This window comes from Phoxinus phoxinus (assembly GCF_949152265.1).
Source record: "Phoxinus phoxinus genome assembly, chromosome: 4".
In the NCBI taxonomy this organism is placed as follows: domain Eukaryota; kingdom Metazoa; phylum Chordata; class Actinopteri; order Cypriniformes; family Leuciscidae; genus Phoxinus; species Phoxinus phoxinus.
Window position 1 is genome coordinate 30930270 of NC_136879.1, and position 26981 is coordinate 30957250.

The following is a 26981-nucleotide window of genomic DNA, read 5'->3' on the forward strand; positions in this document are numbered from 1 at the left end:
TGAACCCTAACTTTTAAACGGCAGTGTACCTTGGACTTGACTGACTTCGGTGGAATGCAAAAGGTTGTTAAAAGAAAATATGTTAGGCATAGTGCGTCCTGTTAGGCGCTCCGTTCCTAACATAAAGCTATCAAAAGGCTTCAGCTGGGTTGTAATATAGTGAACAAATCATATGGACTGCTTTTATGGCTTTTTTGTTTTAGTTTTACAGAAAGGCATATGGGTCTTAAAACAACATACGGTATTTTTTTACTTCTACATTTTGTTATTATGTCATTATTTTGTTCCTTTTTGTATTGGAGCAAGAAAATTAACCATTGGAATTATGTAATAATTGGCCATGTATTTATAGAAGTGAAACCTACTGTTCAGTAAGCAGTCCATGCTGAAAGCTACAGGAGGGCTGAATGTAAACATTCCAGTCGAGAATATTCCCCTGCTGGGCCGCACAGTCAGTTTTTCCACCGCCGCCTCCCTGGAGCTCCGAAACTGTGAGGATCTGAAGAATTTGGCTTATGAAGGTCTCAATCGCACGCGCCCTCAGTTACCCGCAGGTTTCGTCAAATTATTCTCTATACTAACAGCTTTTGCTTGGTAGCGAGCCGAACAAATGTCATACGAGGTCCTGATTGTGTTACTGAAATAGAGAACCAGATACGTCATTGCAGCCAACACAGACCTGCTTATCAGACGCTTGTTGTGGAGATGTGAAGGAGTGTTTGGGATTGGATAAGATATTGACTTTTTTGGGACGTCTACAAATCCTACTCGTTCATTTGTTATCCACACTAACAAAGTGAATGAATCTGAACCAGTCACAGCCAAGGCATGTGATCAGGACTTTCTTTTTTAACCATCGACTGTCCTCCAGCCATGGGGATGTGACTTACGAATTAAAAGGATTTAGTGCGGGTAACAGTCTTGGATGAGCAAAAGGTTGTTACAAAATGTAACCCAGGAAATGGGAAACATGCATGTCTGGCTAGCCAACTTGACTCAAACGAACCCCGACCGAACTCGCTTACTTCTACACCCACCGGCTGAACCCCCGCCTCTTGACCCACCAGTGATACCAGCTCTCTTTAACCAGCAGCCCGGAAACTCCTCTCTGTAATTGGGTCTGAAGTCTTGCGTAAGAGCCACATATCCCACAGTTCAGCTGACTGATGGGGAGAGCGAGCCAAATTCACTCAGTTCTCCTCTACCAGAAACCCCAAGCACTCTCAGAAAAAGGGATGTGCAAAGATTTAGTCTCTAAACCCCTCCTTTCTGCAAGCATACTCTGCTCTGATTGGTCAGACGGCCCAGTCTATTGGTCTGCAGCTTACAGCATGTGTCAGCGCTTGGTACACAGTGATACGTACAGTAACGATTGCTGGCATTGGTTTTTCTGTATCAATTCCAGCGTGAGTCCTCATCCTTTTTAAGTGCATGCAAAGTGGATTCACAGCGTTCTCTAACTTTCGTTCTATCGTTCGGTCCTTCGATCAATCTATCTCTCATTCTATCATTTGGTCCTCCTATCGTCCTATCTATCTTTCATTCAGTTCTTCTATCTATCAATATATCTATCTTTAATTATATCGTTCTTTCTGTCCTATCTATTGTTCTATCTATCTTTCTGTCCTTCTATCTATTGTTCAATCTTTCATTCGGTCCCATCTATCTTTTGTTCTATCGTTTGGTCCTAATTATCATTTTATCGTTCAGTCCTTCTATCTATCATTCTATGTTACGTTCTATCTATCTATCTTTCGTACTATCTATGTGCTGTATCGTTCTATCTATCTTTCGTTCTATGTGCTGTATCATTCTATTTATCTATCTTTCGTACTATCGTTCTATCTATCGTTCTATCTTTTTTATGTATGAGGATAAGCAAGACAGGACTTGATCACTTTTTAGGATCTTTGCCTCTCATGCATCTAGTTTTTGTCTCCTGCCCGAATGAAATGGGTTGTTTATAAGAAAAAGGCCTTCATAAAGCTCCAATAACTGACAGCCCCACTAGCGGAGTAAAGAGCGAGAGCTTCAGGTTTCTCACAGCCTAGAAAGTGTTTTCAAATAGTGACTCCATCGCCAAGTTGTCTAGCTTCCTGTCAGGTCAGCGCTTCTTTCCTGTGGCTCCCCAAACACTTGCACGATTCTCTGTGCTCCTCATTCCCAATTTCCTCAGCTTGGAAACGAAAGCCAGGAAATGAGATCAGCTGGACGTGTCTTAATTGGAGATTGTCGTCCTCTCTGGAGCAGACACACTGGCTGCTTCTCATACCAGCATTCAGTCTGGCTCTCTTTCATTCTCTCACAGTCTTTCGCTCTTTCTTTCATCCCTGGATAGAGCTTGTGAATTTTGTGAAGTTAGACACCCTGGGAATTGACACACAATATCCTCCTAGCGGCGCGAGAGAGCGGTTCACATAAGAGGACTCTGTTATCCGGTCAGCGCCAGACTTTTCATTTGGCCATTACTGCTTTCTGGAGGCACATACAACCGTTTGTATTGATGCTGTTCAGAAGGATGTTTTTTTAGAGATTAAAATAACTTCAGGTAGAGAAATAAAAACTGATTTTGAAGTTTGAACTGTGTAATGAGTGAGCAGTGCTCTTTGTGGAAAGACTGTAGATCCTGTGTTCGCACAGTGTGACAGCCTCTAAAATCAGCTCTCTGTTTTTCCAGGTCTTTAAGGGTGAATTTCAGCTACCTGATTTTCTTAAAGAACAGACACAGGTATGGTAGATATTCTGCCTGTCCTTAAGCTCTTCATAAATGGCTTTTTTATATTGATTTTCTTCTTCCTTTTTTGTTTGTTACAGTATGCCCACCTCTAGTAAATAAAATGATGGTCATTAGAGATCTTCACTTCCCATCTGCTTCCACTCACTCTGATTCTTTGCTCTTCACGTAATTTCTGATCATAATGTTAGTTAATAAGGTGTCTTGATCTCCTCCAGCCTGCGCTCTTCTGATCTCATGGTTAATTTTTTTTTTTATCTGATCACATTAGCTGCTAGAAATGTGTGTGGCCTCATTTTGTGTGCATAGATAGATTTGTGTGCTTTCTAGATAGAAGGCTTATACCGCCCCCTCTTGGACAGATGATGGGAAACGATTTTGCATTTTAGTTTTGCTCAAAATGGCAAAAAATTATTGGGAAAACAAACAAATCCTGTTAGATTTGCAGTGCCATTAAGGTTACTCTGGGGGTTTCAAGACAAAATTGTGTGGGAATACAAAACATAATATAAAAAATTATATATATAATTATATAAATTTGTGTATATATTTCAATTTAAGGCACAATATGTAAGATTTTTTTATAATTTAAATAAAATATCCAAAAACCACTAAAACAATGTTATTTATTATGTTGACTTGTGTTTAACCATGTTTAAATCCAGAGAAATCAGCCATTTTAACCAGTGTAGCGGCCCATGCCATTGTGTTGCCTGTCAATGACGTCAGATCCGCCTTACCCTTGATTTCCTGGTTGTACTTCCGTAACCATGGAAACACCAAAAATGCTTTAATATATTATGCGTTTTATTAGACATGTGAGCAACTGTTTTCAACCTTTATCGACAGAAAATTAATCCTTGTTAAAAAGCTCAACATGGTTAGTCATTGTTTGGATCTCGTTTTCTTGATTTACCGCGAGTGCCGTGTTTGTACCATGCCTCAGAGACAACACTGTTTTGTCAAGTAACTAACATAGCATAACCAGAAAGAGCTTTATTTGTAGTAACAGTAATTACTGCATTTTCTCCACCATACAATATATTTTTAAATTAACTGCATGCCATTTAACAACACAAGTCATCCAGATTTTATTCAAATATTCTAATATCGATCTAGCTTACTGCAATGAGCAACAATTGTCTCATAGTAGCCACTGAGCGAACGCACATGGTAATAACAACTTTTAACACACTCAAGTGTATTTAGTATGATTGTTTTGACTTTACTTTGGAGATAAAGACGGCAACTCCCATGATTCCGTGCTTATTCACAGCATCATCAAGCGACGCCTTTGTTCCAAAAAAGTGACATTTGGCGGCGAAACTTGCGTACTGTGCCTTCAATATTTATTTATTTTTTATTTTGGATTTAGTATAATGATAATATAAAAACCATTGATTTTATTTTGCAATCAAAATTCTGTCTCTCTATATTATGTTTATTATTTCCCCTCAATATTTATAGTTAATATTTAGCTGCCTTTATAGTTTGGGCTCCTTTGCAAGAAGATCATCGTATTTTGGGGTCCTTGGCATCAAAAAAAGAAAAGAAAACCCCCGGATTAGATTGTGTTGAGAAGTTCAAGAGGGACGGAGGTCGCTGTAATTCAAAATCTGTGACTAATGAATATGAATCATATTCACAAATGAATATCGTAGCACATACACTTTCATCAGATCTGCTCCTCTGTATATAAAAATGATCTAAATAGGAAATGAAAACTATATTGTGAAGTGCACTAACATGATTGCTCAGAACAATACAATACACTGAAACTGTTCATTCACACATTATACTGTACAGTATTGTGTCCACACATGTGTAACAGATGTTTGTCTTATAACAGCTTCAGAAGTCTCCAGAAAAGCCAAACCCAAGTTAGGAGGAGAAGACGAGAGCTTTTTCAACAGAAGTGAGTTATTTTCTATACTGGAAAACTTTTATTCCTCTTTGGATCAGATGGTGTTTTGTATTATTAATGTGCCTTTTGAGATTTACTGTATGCGTGTTAAAACTGCCATTTGTGCTAGAAGAATGAATACATTTTTGCTTTGTTCCTGGTACTTTTATTATATAAATATCATATATATATTAAATGTATACTATTTATTATTATTATTCAAACAAATAAATTGATAATTTATTGCTATTATTATTTTTATTATTATAATACCTTTAATTATTTATAATAATAATACTTTATTATTAATAATAGTTTACTAATAATAATAATAATTGTTATTATTATGCATTTAATTTTTCATTTTTATTATATGAATATATTATACTCTATTAAATATATAATAAAATGTATTCTTTTTCTTCTTCTTCTTCTTCTTCTTCTTCTTATTATTATTATTATTATTATTATTATTATTATTATAAACAATTGAATAAATTGTTTATTATAAACAATTGAATAGATAGTGTATTGTTGTTGTTATGAACAATTAAGTATTATCTATTTAATTATTTATAATGATCATTTATTAATACATTTTAATAATAATAATTATTATTATTATTATATATTACATTTTTAATAAATAATTAGATACAAAACAATAATTATTTTTGCACTGTTTTTATTACTATTATATTAATATATTATACTTTTAAATATAAAATATAATTTGTTTTATATATTTAATTGTTTATAATAATAATAATGTTTATTTTTATAATTATTGAAAACAAATACGTAAAATAAATTAATTTATTCTCCATTTAATTATTTATAATTAGAATTAGTTATTAATAAGTTTATTTATTATTATTATTATCATCATCTATTTAATCTATTTAAGATACAAAACAACAACTAATAATATTGTTATTATTGCACAACATGATATTATTTAATTACTATCAGTATTCTTGTGCTTTGTGCCAAGCACAATAAATCACTGATTTATTTTCCCGTAGAATGAACCTCTGTCTATCCTTTAAATATGCCAGGAATATCAAATAATTTCACAGCATAATTATGTTGATCAGAGACAGATAATCAGACATTTTATGTTTTAAATAACAATTCCCATTACCCATTACCATTAAAGTTGTATGGTACTGAATAGACACATTAATATTCTGATAAAAGAATAATGTGACAGTATTCTGTTAATTTGATCAGTTGTGTAGTAGATCATGGCGGCTCAGGCCTCTGATGTCAGCAGTGACTGGTGATGACGCTGGCGTAGAGACGTAGCGCACTGTATGCTAAACACAGTTGGCCTTTTACTCCGCTGACGGGCTCTTGCTGTGTTTCAGGGCTGAGTAGAAGCAGATGCCGTGGGACCATGATGGACTTGCGTCACCCCCGCTATGCTGGGACCTCCATGCATGGAAACACACACACACACACACACACACACACACACACACACACACACACACACACACACACACACACACACACACACACACACACACACACACACACACACACACACACACACAGGCCTCTGGACTCAGAACACTCTTTGTAGGACAGTTTTGGCCTTTGATGTTGTACTGTAACAATTGTGGCCTAAGAATGTCATTGCTGTTCTGAATTTTGTGTTTTCTTCTTTTCTGTTTTCCCAAACTTTTAATTTCCGTTAATTTTCCTGGCTTCCTAAACCTGTGATTCTGTTATAAGAAAATACAGTGGATTTAATTAGCAGCAAGGAAATATTTATGGAGGAGCTTTGGCTTTAAAAGACGCAATTTTAATGTTGGTTTTTTATTTTCATGCCTTCATAATGTGCAATTCCTTGGGTACTGAATGATGTGCAAGAATTCAATCTTGTGTAGAGATAGACATGCATTTTGTTCTCTGCGTTCGCATTGGAGTGACCTTATGTACTTTGAGAAGAGCTGTAATAAATGAGCTGCCAGTGTTGAACGGAAGAGGCTCATTGACATTTTCTCCATTGGCAGAGAAACGCACATCGGTGATGTTGTTTTTACGATTGTTATTTTTGTACTTGTGTAAATCATAATTATGTACTCTTATTTCTTTCAATGAAATAAACCCCTAAGCGCTGTTGGCAGCCAATTTGCTGACAATAGTCAGATTCTTGTATTAGCAGCAGGAAACAAGGTTTTCACTTACAGTAGCCTATCTGTGGAAGTATAATATGGTAGAAGTAATATGTATGGCTCCCTCTAGTGGATACACTGCACACATGCTCTTCTCTTCTTTCATTTATACAATACTGTACAGTACTGTACAATGGGCCTACCGTTTAAAATGTTTGTGAAGTCTCTAATGCTCAACCAGGCTGCGTTTATTTGATCAAAATACAGTGATATTGTGAAATATGATTACAATTTAAAATAGTGATGGGACGGTTAATAACGGGGCTCCGACTCAGTTTTCAAAGCACTATTGTCACACACTTTTTTGAATTTGAATCTGAATTTAGTTAACTGTCTGTATCCCAGATTGATTCCACTCTTCTATGTCCTTCCGAAACTTTGCTTGGTCACGTGCTTTCTCTGCTCTGCCGTGATTTGTTAGATATGGAGAAAACAAGTCTGACCACCAGATGTCGCTAATGCGCATTGTGTTAAAAGCTTCGATTGTCGCCACAATTTGATTGAGTTTAGGTAGACATCATTACTCCAGTCTTCAGTGTCACATGACTCTTCAGAAATCATTATAATATGCTGATTTGCTGCTCAAGAAACATTTCTTATCATCAATGGTGTTCTGCTTTATATTTTTATGAAAAAAAAATCAGGATTCTTTGAAGAATAGAAAGTTCGAAAGAACTTCATTAGAAACTTTGTGTCATTTCTGATCAATTTAATGCATAAATTTAATTGACTAAATTTCTTTATTTTTTTATCACTGACCCCTAACTTTTCAACGGTATGTAACATTTGTAATGTTTAAAATATAATTCTTTGTTTTTTTTAACCGTGAACTTATTTTTTCAAATGTATTGTTATTGCCCTAACTTATTAACTTAAAATTCAAGGGTTTATGTCAAGAAAATATATTTGGTCAATATAAAATATAAAAGTTGGGGAATCCCTGCATTGCATGTAAATATGAAATGAAATGAATTTGTACATTTTAATGTGTTTGATAGACAAAAACCTAAACACAGTAATGGTTAAATTACTAATTGATCAGAGTGATAAATCAAATAATGAATGAGAATGCATAACATGTAATCATAGTCTGATTATGAGTATGTAATATAATATATTACAAGTAATTTTAGGAATCTGATTACGCCTTCCAGATTATGTAATCGGTTACCGTTTGAACTTCCAATACAAGCGATTCAGAATTTAAAAGCCACAGTTTTTCTGCATATGAAAATGTTTTAATTGGAAGGAACAACTTTTTGTCATTATACATGTACATTCAAGATTAATGATACATCTGTTACAATACATACTTCATTCTGATGTTGGCGTCCAAACAAAAAAAATGTACATATATATTTTTTAAACGATTAGAAACCAGTGCACAATGTTGAGAAGGGACATAACAGTAAACAAGTAACAAAGGTTTCCCACATTCAAATTGTACAGCTCTCCAGTCTCTAAACTGAAGTAAAAAATAGAGTCTGAAATACAGCCGACAGTAGTGTCCTCATAGAAATCCAGGGCTTTTTCTTTATGTACAGTGCAATAATACACATGGAACGGAGGATAATAAATGTGTCACAGTAGAAACAAAAAAAATTATTTGCCTTTTATGCACCTATCAACAGTCTTTGAGTTTAACATTGCACATGTGTTTGACAAAGATGATGATGTTTTAGAGACTTTGGTACATGAGCTCCTGTCAGAAGTCAACCTTTCATAAGGGCTGAAAAACATCCCTCGCATTCAACCGGAACCAAAATAAAGGAATTGGCAAGATGTGAGGCAGTGAGCAATAGTCACATCATAAGAACGCTTCTCCCATAATCTCTGTCAGCTGTTATAAAAGTACAGTTGCTTTGGACTGGGACTGATTTAGGCTGTTCAGAATAGCATTTTACCGTACTGCAGTATAAAGTATGCATACTATGCACAATGTGTGAATTTTCCATGTGCATGAATTACCCTGATGACCAAATGTACAGTATATTTAACCATCCATTTCCAATGATATAATTGATTAATTTGACCAGCATGCCAAAAGTGGACATTTTTACTATAAATAACTATTTCCAAAAATACACTGTATACTATTCATGAACAAATAGTTTTACTGTATGAAGTATGTATTCAGTCAGCTCCATTTTGAACAGCCTTAAGCATCAAATACTTGGAAAATGGGGAAGACAGTATGGAAGTGAATTATACTTGAAAATGTGCAACCAGTATGCAATGTGTCTAACAAGAGCAATGAGACACGTTAGATGAAATACAACCATAACGTGCTGAAAAGCAGGTCAAATTTAGTGACATTTGTCATTTAAAATAAACATTTTTGAAATGCGTTTGAACAGTCGGATCAGATTTATTCAAGTAGTTGTTTTTCATGATTCGGGACATAATGCGAGTTCCTCACTTGCAAGTGTGAATGATCATGAAGACTGGATGTGAAAATAGGGACAGGATTTGTGTTAACTTCCGTTTAATAGTTTGGGGTTGGTGAGATCTTTGTAATTGTAATTGTTTGAATTTCCAAGGATCAGCATTCTCCCTTAAAAGTGATCGGGCAGAACAAACTGTAAGTCTCAGATACTTTTTTAAGGGATGGTAGTACCCTCCCTGTCTACAACGTCACCAAGGCTCGTCCCAACCGGCCTGATGGTGGCGCTACAGTGATAAAAAAATATGTAATACTGTAGCTCATAACTTCTAAACAATTCATCGCAGGCTCAAGTGTAAATGGTTTGGTTTGGAATTCACATTTTGGATTCGGAGTCACCCGTCATTGCAAAATTTTCGTGTATTTGGGATTTTTCGACTACTTTTGCGAACTAGTCCTTTGGTTTTCGCCCAATTGGAACCAAACCAGTGCAGAAAGATTCTCTCGCAGAGTTAATAGTTAAAAAAAACAAAAACATGACTGGACACCAACATGTTCGAAGTGGGCGTGGCCACTTTTACTATAGCAGTTATCCCTCTTGAATTGAATGAGATAATTTCACCAAACTCGTTACACCCATGTATGGCCTTGATCTGTGGTCATGTGAAAAAGGATGCGGCGACTGGTCACTTGGTGGTGCTATAAAATGAAAAAAACAACAACATGAAAACAGCTATAGCAACACAACAGTCGATTGACTTGAAAACTGGTGCCGCGATTGAGGACATTCGCATATCTCTATCTTCTTGTTATTATCATCAATGTTAAAAAAGTTGTGCTTTTGATGAATAGAACAGAATTTATTTGATATTTTGTAACATTGTAAATACATTTACTGTCACCTTTGACCAATTTAATGTGTCCTTGCTGAATAAAAGTACTATTTTTTTTATTTTATTTTTTATCTGTCTGACCCCAAACTTTTAAACAGTAGTGTACAGTATGTGCAGACTGAACAAAGCATGTAGGTAGTAGATAAAGACAACCAGCATCTAAAATGGGACACGCTAAAGACTGAATAGTCTCGTCACACTCTTTCCATCGTGCGGAAGCAGTTTGCTGACCCGTGGAAGAGTCTGGACCCTTTCCAGACATTAGGACACTAAGGGAAGTGTAGTGAGCACCTCAGCCCCTTCACTTCCTGTCATAGAGGAGCATCACAGGTGTCACAGAGCGACAGATTCAAAGTGCAAAAGTATGGACACAGGTGGTGAAACGTGTTACAAAGGCAATGTCAACTACTTTTATTCCGAGATCATCGTCGTCATCACCATCAACGAATCGTACAGAAGAAAAGGGGCAATAAAGACGCTAAACAATACTAATACAAGGTTATTGGCACAGTCCTTTTGGTCACACACTGTTTGGACGACTTCTTCGTGGCTTAGTTATTAAGGGAGCTAACGCAGGCTCGTTTGAGGATTAAAAACTGTGCTCAGCTAAACTGTCCAACGGCATGTTTTATTCGAGGCAGACAATATCGTCGTCTCCATTAAGAGTGGAATAATAACAATTTGTCGGCCGTCAGGGAAGGGAAACGGCTTCTCGTGTCTAACAAAAGCAGATCTAAAAGGACCTGATTGGTGCGGCGTGTGCTGGAGGCGTTTACAGCAAGAAATGGAAAAGAAAAAAACCTCAGTCACAGTGTGCTCAAACACCACGAGCATGCAGACAACGCCAGGGTCTGACACAACGGCATTCTGTGGCAGGCAAACGATATAAAGTGTCAAGACGTCGAGGCAGATCCCGGGCAGTCTCGAGCCTTGGGCTGTTGGGAAGGAGAGAAGGAGATTTGGCGAGGTGGGCAGCAGCCTACTCTTGTTCTCACTTGTTCTCGATAAGGGTCTGCACCTTGTGTACCAGCTCCCGCGCTATTCGGAGGATGTGCTGCACGTCGTGGCGCTCGGCCATCTCTGTTAGAGAGGAACACAAAGAATACAGTGATTCAGAAGAGGGACATTTTCACATTGCTTATATCACATTGCACATTTCACTCTGTTGTGCCATCAAATTTAAAGCTGAATTTTGTCTCTTTTTTGAGGTTACACTTTATGTGTTTATGTTTATTAACTGCAAGAGATCTTAAAATTAAAGAGCTAGGGGGTCAGCGAACATTATGGGGGAAAAAAACTAATTATTTTTTAAGGTACATCAAAGTTAAGGTGATAATGTAAGTTTTCTGTTTGTAATACATTTAATGCAATCTTAAAGGGGTGGTATAATGCCCTTTTCACAAGATGTAAAACAAGTCTCTTATCGCCACAGAGTGTGTGTATGTGAAGTTTTAGCTCAAAGTATCCCACAGATATTTTTATATAGCATGTTAAAATTGTCACTTTTTGAGGGTGAGCAAAAACGCACCGTTTTGTGTCTGTCCCTTTAAATGCAAATGAGCTGCTGGTCCTGGCACAGGGGGCGGAGCTACAACAGCTTGTGTCCTTTTACCTCACACAAACATGCACTGAAAATTGCGAAAACTTTTAGCCTTTTATGTTCCAACCGGAGTCAGACAATGATGGAGAGACTCAAGAAGAAGTGACAACATGTAGAATGCAACAGGACATTTCTGAATGGTTAGTTGATGAATTTATGTAGCTTATAGTTATCTTCTAGTATCTAGTTATCATAACTTCACATACACACTCTGGGGACAACAGAGACTTATTTTACATATTATAAAAAAAGGGGCAATTATACCAAATTATACCACCCCTTTAAACATTGACAATAATAAGAAATGTTTATTGAGCATCAAATCAGCATATTAGAATGATTTCTGAAGGATCATGTGAAGACAATGTAATGTAATGAGTGAAGACAATGTAATGTAATGAGTAATGATGCTGAAAATTCGTCTTGGCCATAAATTACATATTAAAACATATTAAAATTTAAACCAGTTATTTTAACTTATAGTAATATTTCACAATATTGTTGTTTTTACTGTATTTTGGATCAAATAAATGCAGTCTTGGTGAGCATAAGAGACTTTTTACTCACAAACTTTTGAAATGGTAGTGTATGTTGTTAACTAAATTATTTATTTTGTCAGAACACACTACTAATTTTGATTAGCCGTCAATGGAGAAAGATTCCACAGAATGTAGTTGGCTCCACCAATTGTGCTAGTTTGGGGTGATGCTATCTATTTTAGTGATCAATGAAAGACGAGGAAGTGTTTGGAAAATCTGTTTGAATTTTTGCAATTTCATTTAGCAATGCTAGTGGCGCACAAATGACACGCTTCAGCTTTAAAGCTGTCCTCTGTTCAGTTCACTCACCATTAAAGAACTTGATGATATCAGTGAAGTCCATGTTGTTGTCTAGGATAATGTCTCTGTACACCTCCACCAAGGCCAATGCAATGAACAGGACAAAGTGCTTGGAGGAGATGCGAGGGGCGACCCAGATAACCTCCCATACTGCAAACACATCCTCATAGAGAAGCTCTGACGCAGACACACAAAATAAACAGCAAGTTAGACAATGAGGGTACAATAACTTCACAGAGTTTGATAACATACAGGCTCCATTTGAGTGTCTGTGTGCCGCTACCTCTTTTAAAGTCCAGGAGGAACCAGCGGTAGCAGAAGTAGAAATGGGTGTAATCTCCATTCTGATGCATGAGCTCAAACAACTCTGAGTCAAGGATCTGAAGAAAAATCATCAAGTTAAGAGCTCATAATGTCACAGATTGCATCAGAGGAACAGACAAATCACAGCGTGACTCAGACAGGAAGAGGGAGAAAGGTCATGTGTCATGTTACCTGAATCAGTGACCTCATATTGGCGAAATGAGTGTCCATGGCTCCTCCGGTAGGGAAATTCTGACTCATCCTTTTCATCAGCTGAGTGAAACAGCTGTAGGCCAAGTACTCTTTAGAGGGGGTTAAAAAGAAGAGAATATGGTTATAAAAATGTTATATTTTATATATAATTTTAATCTAAAATTTTGTTGAAAAAATATCATTTGAACTTAAAATCTTATTTTCAAAGTTTAAATAGTAAATAGTATAGTATAAATAAATTATATATACACATAATGTATATATGTATATATATATATATGTATATATATATATATATTATATATATATATACATTATTTATATATATATATATATATATATAAAATGTATATATATATACACACACATATATATATATATATATATATATATATATATATATATATAAATAATGTATATATATATATATATATATAATATATATTAAATATATATTTAATATATATATATATATGTATATGTATATACAGTATATATATAATTTATTTATACTATACTATTTACTATTTAAACTTTGGAAATATATATATAAATAATCATATTAGGGGTTAATGAGAAGGGAATATAATGATAATAATAATAAATAAAAATAATACATATTATATATAAATTTACCTAAAATTTTAATATTGAAAAAAGATTACAATATATAATATACAAATATTATAAAATGGTATCATGTTGGTATTATGTTTTATATAAATTTACTTTCAAAATTTTGATTTTGAGAAAAAGTTTACAATACGCCATTTGAAAATATTACAAAATGTTATGTAAAATAATAATATTATATTTGTTAAAAAATTGTTTTTTTATATATACATATATATATAAACTTTTTTTACAGTATGCGTGTGTAAGTGCATTAAGTGGTGTGTGAAGGCTGGTGTGTCTTCAGCTGCTTCTTGAAAGTTGTGATCGAGTCAGCAGTCTCGAGTGGATTTCATAAAATTGCTTGTATGATAAACATGATAGACAGATGTTTTACGTCATCGACTTGTACATTTATGTCTCACTCACCATCATCCAGAATGACCATCAGAGGGGCTAGAAGGTCACACATGCCTTGCACATAGCCAATCTCCAGATGTTCCCACACGTAACTGATAATAAAACAGGGACAAAGACATGAGAGACCGAGTTAGACTGAGCGTCAGTTCAGCTGATTTAGAAAATTAGTTACGGTCTAATGATTTATGTTTCAATTAATCTAACAGACTGACTGATTTGAAATTCAATGAGCTGCTATTCTGAGAGAGACACAAAGCAGATCACAGAGATCAACACTGTCCTTTACTGACCTGCACATGATGTTGCGCAGTTTCTCCAGGTTGCTGGGAGTGAAGTAATAGTAGTTGCGATCGCAGCGCTGGACATCTTTGTCTATTCTGTGCAAGTTCAGCGCCACCTTGTCCAACAGCTCAATCTGCTCACAAGCACAGCATTGGATTCAAAACCGCTTTTGATAGCTAGATCTGACCAATTGACAATATTTATGAAATATCTGTAACGTATTATCTGCATGACATGTACCGTATAGGAGGAGAAAGATGGTGTAGAGCCCTCAGTGGTGGTTGCGAGCTTGTCCAGCTGACTGCAGAGTTTGTCCTCACTCAAAGAGTCCCGTCCACTCTGCTCCTCCAATACCCCAGTGGGTGTAGTGTCCTCCTCCATGCTCTGTCCGTCTTCGATGCTGGACATGATTTGGGAATGCCCGGAGGCTACGGAGTAGTTTCTGGAGGAGGGCAGGCCTGAGTCTGGAGAGTCAAACTCCACCAGAGGCCTCTCATCTGGGGCTAACATGGCCGGGGTGACCACAGTGGTTAAGGTGGGAGTACTTCCTCCCTCACATGAGGTGTCGTGACCGCCTGCATCAGGCTCATCCACCGACATGAATACCTAAAGAGAAAGTAGAGATGGGATGCATGGGATATGACGACGCTACAGAATGCTTCTTAGAATCCTAGATGATAAATGAACATACATTTCATTCCATGCGCAAACATATTGAAACAAAAACATTATTTTACCCAAAATTTGCGAGTACCACATTTGTTAATGCTTATTAAAAGGACTGAACCGTTAGCTTAGCAACATGCTAACACCAAATTATAAATATACATTTCATTAATACTCAAATGTTTTGAAATGCATCAAAAACAAACTATTTTACCCAATATTTGTGCGTGCCAAATGTTTATGCTTATTAAAATACCGAACAGTTAGATTAGCAACATGCTAAAACTACATGATATATATAAATTTCATTCAATATTCAAAAGTATCAAAACAAACTATTTTACCTCATATTTGTGTGCCACACGTTTATGCTTACTGAACACTTAATATGCTAATGGCAAACTAGATTGAAATCAATTGCAAGTTGAGGTGGAACGCCATTTTATTTACTGTATACAAGTGCTGCATAGTAATACTGTCCCAAACCATTCAATTGTGAAGTTATATGAGCATTAGTTGCTGCCTATGTAGACAGCGGTTTTGAAACAGAAGGTGTGTTCCATTCGACCGTAAGTGGACTGTGAAGTGGACTTCACAGGTCCGCCATCTTAAGTGATATTCTAATCCGAAGGAAGCATTGAGAACGGCATAGGGAATAAGGGAGCATCGTTACACTTCACAGGAAGTGGAGAGCGAAATCACCCAACTGTCATTGTGCATCACCAGCAGGTTCTGCGATGGAGTTTATGGATGCGTTTGAGTATTCATAAATATTTTGTTGTTATTATACAAACTGGAATATTTATGAATAGTTATGGCGATGAATGTTACATTTGCATATTCTATTCTATAAGTGTTCAGAAGCAGCTAATGCGCTGTCATGATAATGTGCACAAGATGATAATGTTACAATTATTAAGAACACATTTATACATAGTTAACCAAATCAAAATTTATTTTCATAGTTACAGTACAGCTTCAAATCTGTTGAGTCAATTTTAATAGCTGTAATAGTCAATTAAATACAAGCAACCTATGTAATCAACATGGTTTAATTATATTTATTAGATGCATAATGTGTGTTTTTTATATGAATAGGCCTATTATATGATTTTAAATTTGCAAGTAAAGTAAATTACAATATTTTTGTAATTTCTTATACTGCGCGACCCCGTTGTTGCCTTTCTTTGATGAAGGTGTAGGGAGTCCCAAATGAGTGATTATTGTCAGCGAAGTCCATTTCAAAGGATATCCCATGCTCAGGGAGTAGGGAGCTGTGAACACCGTGTAGGGACCCTGTCAACTGGAACGCACCTAGAGTTTATGAGTTATTAGCATTCTCTTGCTCAGACAGAGCCTGTGACTGACCTCGTTGCTAATAGTGGAGTCCCTATGGATGAGCCTGAGGACGTGGCTGTCTATACTGCTCCCTGATGACAACTTAGCAAAGATGGCCGACTGCATCTCTTTCTCCCGCTGCTTCACAATGACCTCACATGCCTTCCACTCCCGCATCACCTGCTGATACCTTGCAGTGATCTTCTCATCAATCTAGAAAGCACACAAGGGCACATCAGACAAGACTTTATCACACCAGTGCAATTTACCCTTCTGAAAAAGAATTGTGCTTAACCGTTTTAAATGTGCACTTGTAGTGTACTTCAGATCTTAAAAGTATACAACTGTATTTGAGATAATATAATAAAAAATAAAAGGACTTAAAGAGAGTATACTTTCATGAATATGTGTCTTAACTCACTTAAGTACATAGAAGTGCACTTTGTAATAATGGCACATTTAAAAGCTTTACTTTAAACTAAATTTTACTTTTTTTGTCATGCTTTGAAATACACTTATTTTGACGTGTTGTCTAAAGTACAATTAGTAACACACTAAAGTACAGGGTACATGCAAAGTACTTGATTATACTTTTAACTGTAGTGTGTTTTTCGATATTACATTTGAAGTTAATATATTTTAAATGTACTAAACTTCAACTTAACAAGTTTCAATAGAAATTACATGAAATTATATTTTAGTTTACAATAAATGCTTGTCAGTACATTCAGCAGTACACTTTACCATACTTCAAAAACAATAAAGTAATTATGAAATTAATTATAAAGATGTACTTAAGTCATACTTAAGTGAGCCAGAAAAAGCTATCTAAAAATCAACTAACTGAATGTAAACTATAATACATTTACATTAAATTGCAATTAACAATTATTATTAAAGAATAATGCATTTACATGTAAGTGACTGAAAACATGACATCCAGCTCACACTCAATGTTTATTCTTTTGTACCTGTATTTTTGAAGGTATGCCAAAGTGTACTTCTTTTTCACAAGGGTGGTCAAAAGCCATGTACACACTACAAAGTTTTAGGAACTTCTTTACCTGAGCCATGTCTTTCTTGACCATCCCGAACTTGTAGTGTCCCAGCAGAAACGGCCACACCTCCTTCCTGATCTCATGCTCCACCCCTCCATAGTAAACCAACCTCAGCAGTTCCAGCTCCTTATAATTCTGGCAAGAGAGAATACGGGACAGATGGAGACAGTGGGACTACGGCAACCTACGGTACGTGACACTGACCGCTAGTACCCTCTAGTGACTGGAGCTGAAGAGTACTAGGCTAACCTTACAATCTTTCTGATATTTACTCCACACATCTTTGCTGAGCCCTCCAGAGGCTTCACAGGGCTTTTCTGGAGGGACAATGTTGTGGTTGACCAGTGCTGAAAGGTGCGTCCTCACAGTGGACAGGTGCCGACAGTAGGCCAGCCCTACAAACGGGAAAGTGGCAAAACGAGCATTAAAGCATTTTATGCACAGCTGAGGGTTTATTATATTAATTCATATGAATGATTACACAGATTATTTTGGACTTACAGCCATAAAACGCTCGAGACACAATCTGTCTCTTCATATTTTGGCACAGCATCTTCAATGGAATACTAGACACAGAAGGAAAATATCCATTACATCTTTCAATACAGGAACACTAGTCAGATGATTTTGCAAAAATATATGCAAGCCAAAATACAATCTGTATTTCTTTCTTGACAACCCTCTGAGTGTTTGGCATGGTAATGGGAATGTCAATGTTGATATGTTTGGTCTTGGCGGAATAGACATGCTGCTGATGCAGAGCAAGTACAGGACTTGCAACTGCCAACACATACACGACACGCTGCAGTACAATATCCATGAATTACCCGTAGCAGATCTATACAGGTGGAGCTGGGGAAGGTCTAGGGTTTCTGAAAGTGTGCTGCAATGATAAGGCAAATGCTAACCAAGTATTCGAGCTCATTGACTACTGAAATGGCAGAAACCAATCAGCTGTACCCTATAGATAACAATGTAATTGCAATCAGATTGAGTTAAGGACATATTAGCTAGCGCCATCTAGCGTTTCATGACAGACTTTGTATATATTATGCACTCATTAACATTTTTTTTATTTTTTATTATAGTCATAATTTGTTTTTGCTACTTTTCAAATGCTGTTTATGTATTAATTTTATATTATCTTAAAATATGAAAATCTATTGACAATCATAACAGAGTGAAATAAACAAACAAATTTTTTTTTTACTGTGTCATTTATATCAATCTTTCTTTACACAAATCGACTGTCTGTCAGTTGTGGCATCATTCTCATTACAATCAACAATATTACCGCTAATATAGTTTTCACTAAGTGTCAGTAAAAATCTTAAGATGAAAAATGAGACATGAAGAAACAAAGAAAAAACATGAAAAATTACACTTTATTGTGTGTCATTTCCAGTAAAAATATTATATAAAGTGTGAAAAAAATTTACATGCATAAAATGCTAAGACAAAGTTGTCTGCCATTTTATTCCAAAAATGTTTCACGGTTTCCACAATAAATATTAAGCTGCACAACTGTTTTCAACATTGATAATACTAAGAAATGTTTTTTTGAGCACCAAATCAGCATATCAGAATGATTTCTGAAGGATCATGTGACTATGAAGTAATGATGCTGAAAATGCAGCTTTGACATCACAGGAATAAATGACCCGCAGGGCCAGAAGTGTAAAAGGTCTCTCACTCACCGGTCATGCATGCAGGTGCAGCTCGCTGGAAGCTCGACGGAAGTGTTGCTGCCCCCAGTGGAGCAGGACAGACAAGATGACATATGACTGGTGTACTCGCCCTGCTGCCATGACAACGGGCTGCCGCCAAAACCCTGCATCTCCATCATGTCCCCGTGGTCTACAAGGGCGTGGGAGCGGAACAGACAGAAAAGAGGCAGAGCAAGAGAAAGAGAGACAGGAAATGAGAGATGAATAAGCAACCATGAAACCTGCTCTAGTACCTGCATTTGAAGATATATTAGTATTAATATGACTAGAATCATTGAATATAGATATTTTCTTTCCTCTCAGGGCTACTCTACAATTTGAAGCTGTTGTACGGAGGAAAGATGCCATACGGGAATTCACTTCACATCCCAGAAATTAAGCTCTTAAAACACCATATTCAGCTCAAAAGCCTCAGATTCACTGAATTACAGGCCTCAGCTCAACCATGAGATAATTAAGGAAGAGTTAAATGCATCCTAAACTGCATTTAAATATATCTGATTTGAATGTTTTATATATTTATAATTTTTTTTACATTTTGGATGGTATTTAGATTAGGGCTGTCAATCAAATATTCATTACATGAATTCGTTAAATTATATACTGATTAATGAAACCAAAATAAATGCAATTATTCACATATTCACTTCGATTGAGAAATCTTCCCCTAATTATAATTCATTAAAGATATTAAATGATTGTGGCAGATGAGTAAATAGGTTTTTAAGAAACATTATAAAAAGTGTCGATATAATGTTTATTTTCATATCATTGGGCATAAGTCTTTCCGATTATATGTTGGGGCTGTTTACACAAGACTTTTTTTATGTACAAACTCACGCCAGTAGAGTAAAGTCTCGCTGTTTTTTTCCCAGCATCTCACGCCATGAGCACTACGTTTTTAAGACAGCATCTCTAGTTTACTATAATTCAGCGTGTCTCGATAATGATATCCATTTATTCCCTTCATAGACATATTTTTGCTTTATTTTAAATATTTAACATGTTTAATTGACAGCCCCAATTTTCTTTACAGATATTTCTTCCTGTCAGAATAAATGACATTAAACACAGATAATGAAATCAAAGCAAACCTGAAGTATAAGGATATCAAAAAAAACATGCATCTATGAATGAACAGAAGGAAAAGGTGTAAAACGATGCGGGGATGCCATGCCAGGAGACCTGCCAATCAATCGATCAATCAATCACAGTGTCACAAATCAAGCCAGGCACTGGTAGAGCTTGGAGAGGAATATATAGAAGGACAGACAGTAACCATTCCTACCATGCTGGATGCATCAGATTGAACCATGACAAAAATAAAGACAAATAAAGAAGAGAAATGTATACTGTGCGTAGTTGTATAAAACGTGATAGTGGACCAACTGAACCAAAAGAGTCGATAGTAAACGTAAATGCTCTTCACCTTAATTCTTCAGGTTGGAGCTGGTGACCTGCTATACACAGTAACTTCCCTGGTTGTAACCAAAATAACAAAAGTGGACGGAGAGCACGTATTCAATATCTGTCCCTAGAAGTCTCACGTGAGCTATAGGACTTTGATAAGGCTATGATCGAATGGGCGACGCGTTCACAGAACGATTCGTGTGTCTACTACACCAGAACCCCACAGGACCTAACTGATATAATGAAAGGTGACTGCAGTTAGTGAAGAATTACAGTGAACAGCATTGCAGAAAACCGGCTCAACACAGGAGGAACATCAAAACAACAACAACGACGACAACGACAACAACTCAAACCAAAGAGGAAAAGAGAGAATTAATAAAGGGAAGGAGACACAGTTCTGACAAGTAAGCAGTGGAGCACATTCGCTGCAAAGATAAAAAAAAGAAAAAAGAAAACATAAGACACGACGTGTGCAAATTCGACATGCAAAGCCCTTGAGCGTTTGGCAGTGAAACCAAATAAAGATACAGAACCCAAAAATAACCAAGACTTCTCATAAGAACTTACTCATGTCAACCAAAGAGTGCAAAAGGAAAAATAGAGCAAATCATTGGAAGCATTGCTGCCTGGCCACCACAGTCAGGCCCAACAGTGCAGAGAGGAGGACAGAGTCTGTACTCCACAACCGCCAAAAATATACCTCAGGTCAGTCAGGTTGTGTCTGTGTATGTGTGAGAAGGAAAAAGGACAAGGACAGAGTAGTAGTGTGACAACGTGGCAGGGCAGTGGAAGCTCTCCTGAGTGTGAAAAGGGTTAGAGTCGGTAACCCACGGCAACGGAGGCGTGGAGGGAAAAGAGTGGAGGAGAGTGAGTCAAGGGGAGAGATGTGCACTGTACTGACCTCACACACATACGTGTACACTCATGGAAAAATAAGGTATATTCATCTTACTTAATAATACTAATAATATTATTAATAATGATATAATATACAATATAATACAACCACAACCCTATATAGCACAAGCTGTTCGAAAAATAATGAATTCTATATAATATAATATAATTTTTTGAATTAAATTATGTTAAAACTTTGTCTACCTGCAGTTATTTCAGGTTAGAACAACATACATTTTAGTTAAATAGATGTGTGATGCATGGATTGTACTTTTACATTCATATTATGTAAATTAAATCACAATAATTAGAATTATTAGTAATTTAAGTTAGAACTATAGACATTTAAAAAATATATAAATATATATAATTCAATAAAATAGGCTTGCAGGTGAGCAGTGAAATGTTTAAATGCTTATAATACGCAACATAGGAGGTCATGGCATTTCTTGATGTATTAGTCTGACCCAACACTGCCATACTATCTTACTACACACTTTCCCATCACTAGCACAGTATAATCTTGTGGTGTTTATCTACTTTTCATTTAGCTAACATCTATTTAAAGTACTACATTTTTACTTTTTGCATATTTTATATCAATGGAATGCATGTGTGCTACACACACTCAGGGGCTCGTGCGACTTGACCTAGCTTTTGTCCTAGCCGCAATTATTACCATGGTTACAAGCATACAGATCAGGCCAACAACTTAAAGAGGAAACCATGACGCCCGCTGTGTCTCAATCTGCCCTCACTGACCGACAACCGGCCGCACTGCTGGGTTGCTCCTTGTGGGGACCAGGTAACAATTGGGATGGAAAGAAAAGTGGGAGGAGAGGATGTATGAAAGGAGGAAGGGAGAATGAAGTGGGCCACTGGTGATAAAAACCTTTCATGACATTAGGATCTGTGAGGTTCCGTGAGCAGATCATAGAGATCATAGCGTGAAGTCTATCTTCCTCCTCCTCATCGTCGTCCAGAGAGGGCGCACGACTGCCCGTGGTGTGGTGGTAGTTTATAGTGACTGCTTGGGCAATAAAAGAACACAGTTTAGCACCCGCCTCTGAAGCAAAGTCACATTCCACTCACACACACTGCAAAAACATGTTTCGATCGGTACTTTTGTCTTATTTTGAAGTAAAATATCGAAACATCCTTAAAACAAGTGAAATCGCATAAGATAAGACTTTAAAACTGATTGTCAGAGAACACATCTTGAATTGAAATGTATTTTTATAAGGGTGTTTGCCTTGTTTTAAGCCTAATTTTAAGCTTTTAAATGACAATTCTTGTTTTATTATGGAATGTTTCAGTATTTATTATAAATTATTTATTCATGCACATAATTTTTTTATTCATGTGACTCATAATCTTTAATCAAAATAACTTCCCCTCCCTCTTGAAGCGTCATCTCTTCTCTTCTCTGATGATGTGTTTACTGGCAACCTGTCACTCACATGAGATCAACCAATAGCAAACCACAACCATCCAATAGACAAAATCAAGTCCCACTCTACATTTTTTCTCGTTTCTTGTAATTACATTTTTTAAAATTATTTATTTGATGGAATTAAATATGTTCTCTGCAAACAAATCTTAATAACTCTTTGATTCTCAAGTAAATGGATCTTGATGCTTCGATATTTTAAATGGAAAACAAGACAAAAACACTGACTTTTTTTGCAGTGCGAACATACACAGATATACAAAGGAGTCATCCCAAGAACAGTTGAAAATCTAAAGGCTGCGTTGAATACCCACGTCCCTCCCAGCAGCCTCCACAACGGCTGTTATGTTCCAGAAAAAAGTGAGAACAAAACACACAGACAACAATGATATGCGGGGATGGTGTCTGATACAGCCCTCTTCAGTGTTCACACATCCAGGAAATCAGGTCTGGCTGAACAGGATGCGTGAGTACTTAAAAAGTTGAATTATAATGCAAAACGATTCATGCATTTTTATGCATGGCTTTTAAGTGTTTAATGCTTTTGGGGGTCACTGTAGTTGGATGTACATACAGATGTGAACAGGTCAGGCACATTTTGTCTGAAACTCACTTGAGTCGTGACGGTGCCCTGGGTAAACGATGCGAAACACATAGTCTGCAGCGATTTGCTCCTCTCCCTCCACGTCTTGATCTACTAAACGGGCCGTGCTGTTCTTCTTACGAAGCTTAGGGAAGACTTTGCCCTGTTAAGCAAACACACAGAGCCGTATTCAAACTAAACTCGGGTTCCAAATAAAGATCATGGAATAAATTTGCAATGCGTCAACGAGCAAAAAGCTATAAAGCAGAAAACGGCAGAATGAATGATTCTAGAATGTTCAAATGCTGCTGACGCATCTAAACATTCCCGGTTACATGATGTTTTTAGACCTGCTGCAGTAAAACGCTCACCTTACCCCTCTGGGACCAGAGGGGGGGCTCCAGCTGACCCCGGGGCAGTAGACCCGTCTCCAAACAGGACAGGAACGACAGCAGGTGGCCCCCAGGAGGGAAGTGCAGAGGAGGACGCTGGATCCCATCCTGACTTACTAACACCAGAGTACCACCACAGTCCGCTAAGAGAAATTCACATGAATATTTTTTTTAAAGAATATAATATATAAAATATAATACACCAGCAACCCTACATAGCACAAGCGGTTTAAAAATGTATAATATAATATAATATAATATAATATAATATAATATAATATAATATAATATAATATAATATAATATAATATAATATAATATAATATAATATAATATAATATAATATAATATAATGCCAAAGGTGTAGGAAGGGGACTCACGGCGCTGGTGACAATGAATGCAGACGATCTGTCTTAAAGGCACAGTCAAAGCGTAGTCCCAATAAATACTAAAGTGGGATGGAGGTTGATTTAAAAGAAATAGAAAAATAAGAAACAGAGAGAAAGAGGCAGAGAGTGAAAATTCTCCCTTATTCTATTAAAATAGATCATAATCTAAATAGTATTTTTCATAAAATCAACAAGGTTGCTTTGCTAATCTCATTCCTGATACCACACATTCAGGTGTCTATTTCTCCTTCACAAACATATCAACCTTATCATTAAAAACCAGCAATCAGCATATACCAGGACAATAATCTAATGCTTTTCCTGTAAATCCTCTGTGAAAGTAATTTCTCTGCCCGACCTAACAATCTCAGACCAATCAAATCAGTTTATACCGAGGAGGGGTACAATTTTTTGATTGGCAATCTCAAATAATTTCAAGCTTTTGTGGCCCGTTTTACCTGATTTCCCCCTGTGTGTGTGTGTGTGTGTGTGTGTGTGTGTGTGTGTGTGTGTGTGTGTGTGTGTGTGTGTGTGTGTGTGTGTGTGTACAGTATATTTGACCTCTTCTCCAGGTCACAGTCTCCCAGAGTGCCATTGATCAGCTGATTGGGCGTCCACTTCAGCGTCAGTGTTTCTGCCGTCTGGTGAAGGGACAGGTAACCACGCAGCACCTCCATGTCCTTCTTCTGCAAAGAACAAAGTCTATTCAATAAAACACCGCGGCTTCCCCGATTCCTCTTACAGGAAGTCTAAAAATAACTCGTAAAATCAGCCGCCTTACACATTTTTCTCTGTTTACAAGTTCACAAGAAAATGAGAAAAAAAAGTTGTGAGATCACAGAATGAAAGAAAAGAGAGTGAGATAAGCAACAGAGTGACACAAATCAAATGTCTCTGACGATTTACTGCGATGATGAGAACTGCGAAATGCATCAGGTTTCACACAGAAATCTAATTAGGCCTGAATCACTGCAATCCTTTTGGCAAGGGACGTTTACACTATTGATTTCTACAAGTCCTCGCCAGACCCAGCACTCTCTGTGCCCAGTTACATCAGTCACTGTTGCAAATCTCACAGACACTCTCATGCACACATCCAGTCCGTGCCTGACTCATTTGATGACAAATCTAATGTGGTGTAATGGCTAATCCAGTCTGCCTTTTCCAGTTCACAACTATCAGCCAGGAAGTCAGCAGAGCTAAAAACACCAGGGATAAAGGGAGCCGGATCCATATGACCATTCATTACACAAGGGAAGAACAAATTTTGACCAGTAGATCAATGATCTTTTCTAACTACAGTACACCACTGTGGCTCTCTTCCTATAACCAGCTGTCTTTGAGCTCCACTGTATTGATTAGATGAGATACACTGATCTACAATCGACCAGTTTTGTTATAACCATCAAAAGAAATGTAGATGCAAATTTAACTAGTTTTCTTGTAAGTGCATTTGTGTGTGTACCGCCTTACCGGTTGAACGAGTACATTGTTCTTTCCGTAGAGCAAGTGAACGCGTGAGTTTTGGTGCAGGGATTCGACATACTCTCTCGCCGAGGCTGCAAACTTATCCTCAGACATGCTTCCTGAGGACTGACGCTTTCGGATCTGAGGAAAGCACCATGAATATGAGATATTTATGCAGTTTACTCTTATATTGAACTACTAAAACAAAACATACTGAACAATCACCCCCATATATGTATGATATTCTCACCCCAAGTGCAGGCCTGCGTCCCGGCGACACCTCCTGGCCCCTGTGGGCCCCGTGGATGCGATGCCTCTGGACCAGCTCATTGGCCGACGGGTCCGTCCAGAAATGATCTGACGTCTTAAGCTTACTGTACTCTAGAGCGCAAGGCCCAACTATAGATGAAAAACAAATTGTAATGTGATACAACAGTGAATCATAATAAAATAATGAAAATGCTGACAACATTTTAATGCTTTAATATTTTATATATATTTTCAATTAACAAGTTTAACAAAACTCACCCAGAAGTGCCGCTAGTATAGGGCCGAACACAGAGTCGTGTATGAGGGCCTCCCTTTCATAATACTTGCTACAAACACACACCAACAGCAAACACACATCATGTGTATGTCAATAACCAGTGACCTCTTTCAGAAGCTGAACAAATAACCCATTATTATTTCAATGAGCTCCATATGGCAGTCCAAACAATCACTATGGACAAAAAAAGAAATGCCTAGCCTTAATCTTAACAAATAATAATATGAGTAAGAAAGAGGAACAATGCATTATATGCAATGCATGCTATGCGCCCACAATTATTTACAAAAAAAACTGATTAGCATTTACAGATATTAAAACTCTGGCTGATATCAATAAGCTGATAATTATATTAATATTATGGTCAATAACCGTGGGCACGATTTACTAATTAGTTCTCTCGTTTGATTTAAATCGTAACCACGAATTAAGAATTTGTTCCTATGACTTAATTGGCTACGTTGTCCTAATTCGTTCTCTTGTTTTGATTGTACTAAAACAAGGGACCAAATTATTACAACATGGCCACATTTTAGTAAAACAATGGAACGAATTAGGCCACACTTTAGATTAGGGTCAAATTCTCACTTTTAACCAACTATTAATTATGACTTTGCATCAGTACATTCCTAATTATTGTGTATTAATAGTTAATAAGGCAGTTGTTAAATTTAGGTATTGGTAGGATT

The 26981-nt window shown here is 36.7% G+C and overlaps 2 protein-coding genes across 5 annotated transcripts in view; one reads left to right on the forward strand and one right to left on the reverse strand.

Moving 5' to 3' along the window:
• The window catches only part of tpst1 (tyrosylprotein sulfotransferase 1), a 37440-nt gene extending 30396 nt beyond the window's left edge, over positions 1 to 7044 (forward strand). The window contains exons 4-6 of one of the 2 annotated variants that reach the window (XM_079610879.1): positions 2678 to 2728; positions 4584 to 4649; positions 6008 to 7015. In XM_079610879.1, the coding sequence (XP_079467005.1) occupies positions 2678 to 2728; positions 4584 to 4619 (87 nt within the window). In that variant the 3' untranslated portion in view covers positions 4620 to 4649; positions 6008 to 7015. Of the gene's footprint in view, positions 1 to 2677; positions 2729 to 4583; positions 4650 to 6007 lie in introns of both variants that reach the window. The other variant, XM_079610880.1, reaches the window with a different exon arrangement.
• Positions 7045 to 8043: 999 nt separating this feature from the next.
• Positions 8044 to 26981, reverse strand: part of sgsm2 (small G protein signaling modulator 2) — a 52797-nt gene continuing 33859 nt past the window's right edge. Inside the window, exons 5-24 of one of the 3 annotated variants that reach the window (XM_079610876.1) lie at positions 26274 to 26341; positions 25996 to 26144; positions 25752 to 25886; positions 24840 to 24964; positions 24270 to 24337; positions 23869 to 24032; positions 23528 to 23660; positions 22357 to 22491; positions 19125 to 19284; positions 17929 to 17993; positions 17677 to 17822; positions 17434 to 17562; positions 16400 to 16582; positions 14606 to 14971; positions 14374 to 14498; positions 14093 to 14175; positions 13031 to 13140; positions 12819 to 12915; positions 12545 to 12712; positions 8044 to 11176 (exon numbers count right to left, since the gene is read on the reverse strand). In XM_079610876.1, the coding sequence (XP_079467002.1) occupies positions 11088 to 11176; positions 12545 to 12712; positions 12819 to 12915; positions 13031 to 13140; positions 14093 to 14175; positions 14374 to 14498; positions 14606 to 14971; positions 16400 to 16582; positions 17434 to 17562; positions 17677 to 17822; positions 17929 to 17993; positions 19125 to 19284; positions 22357 to 22491; positions 23528 to 23660; positions 23869 to 24032; positions 24270 to 24337; positions 24840 to 24964; positions 25752 to 25886; positions 25996 to 26144; positions 26274 to 26341 (2698 nt within the window). In that variant the 3' untranslated portion in view covers positions 8044 to 11087. Of the gene's footprint in view, positions 11177 to 12544; positions 12713 to 12818; positions 12916 to 13030; positions 13141 to 14092; positions 14176 to 14373; positions 14499 to 14605; positions 14972 to 16399; positions 16583 to 17433; positions 17563 to 17676; positions 17823 to 17928; positions 17994 to 19124; positions 19285 to 22356; positions 22495 to 23527; positions 23661 to 23868; positions 24033 to 24269; positions 24338 to 24839; positions 24965 to 25751; positions 25887 to 25995; positions 26145 to 26273; positions 26342 to 26981 lie in introns of all 3 variants that reach the window. The other 2 variants (XM_079610875.1, XM_079610877.1) reach the window with 2 other exon arrangements.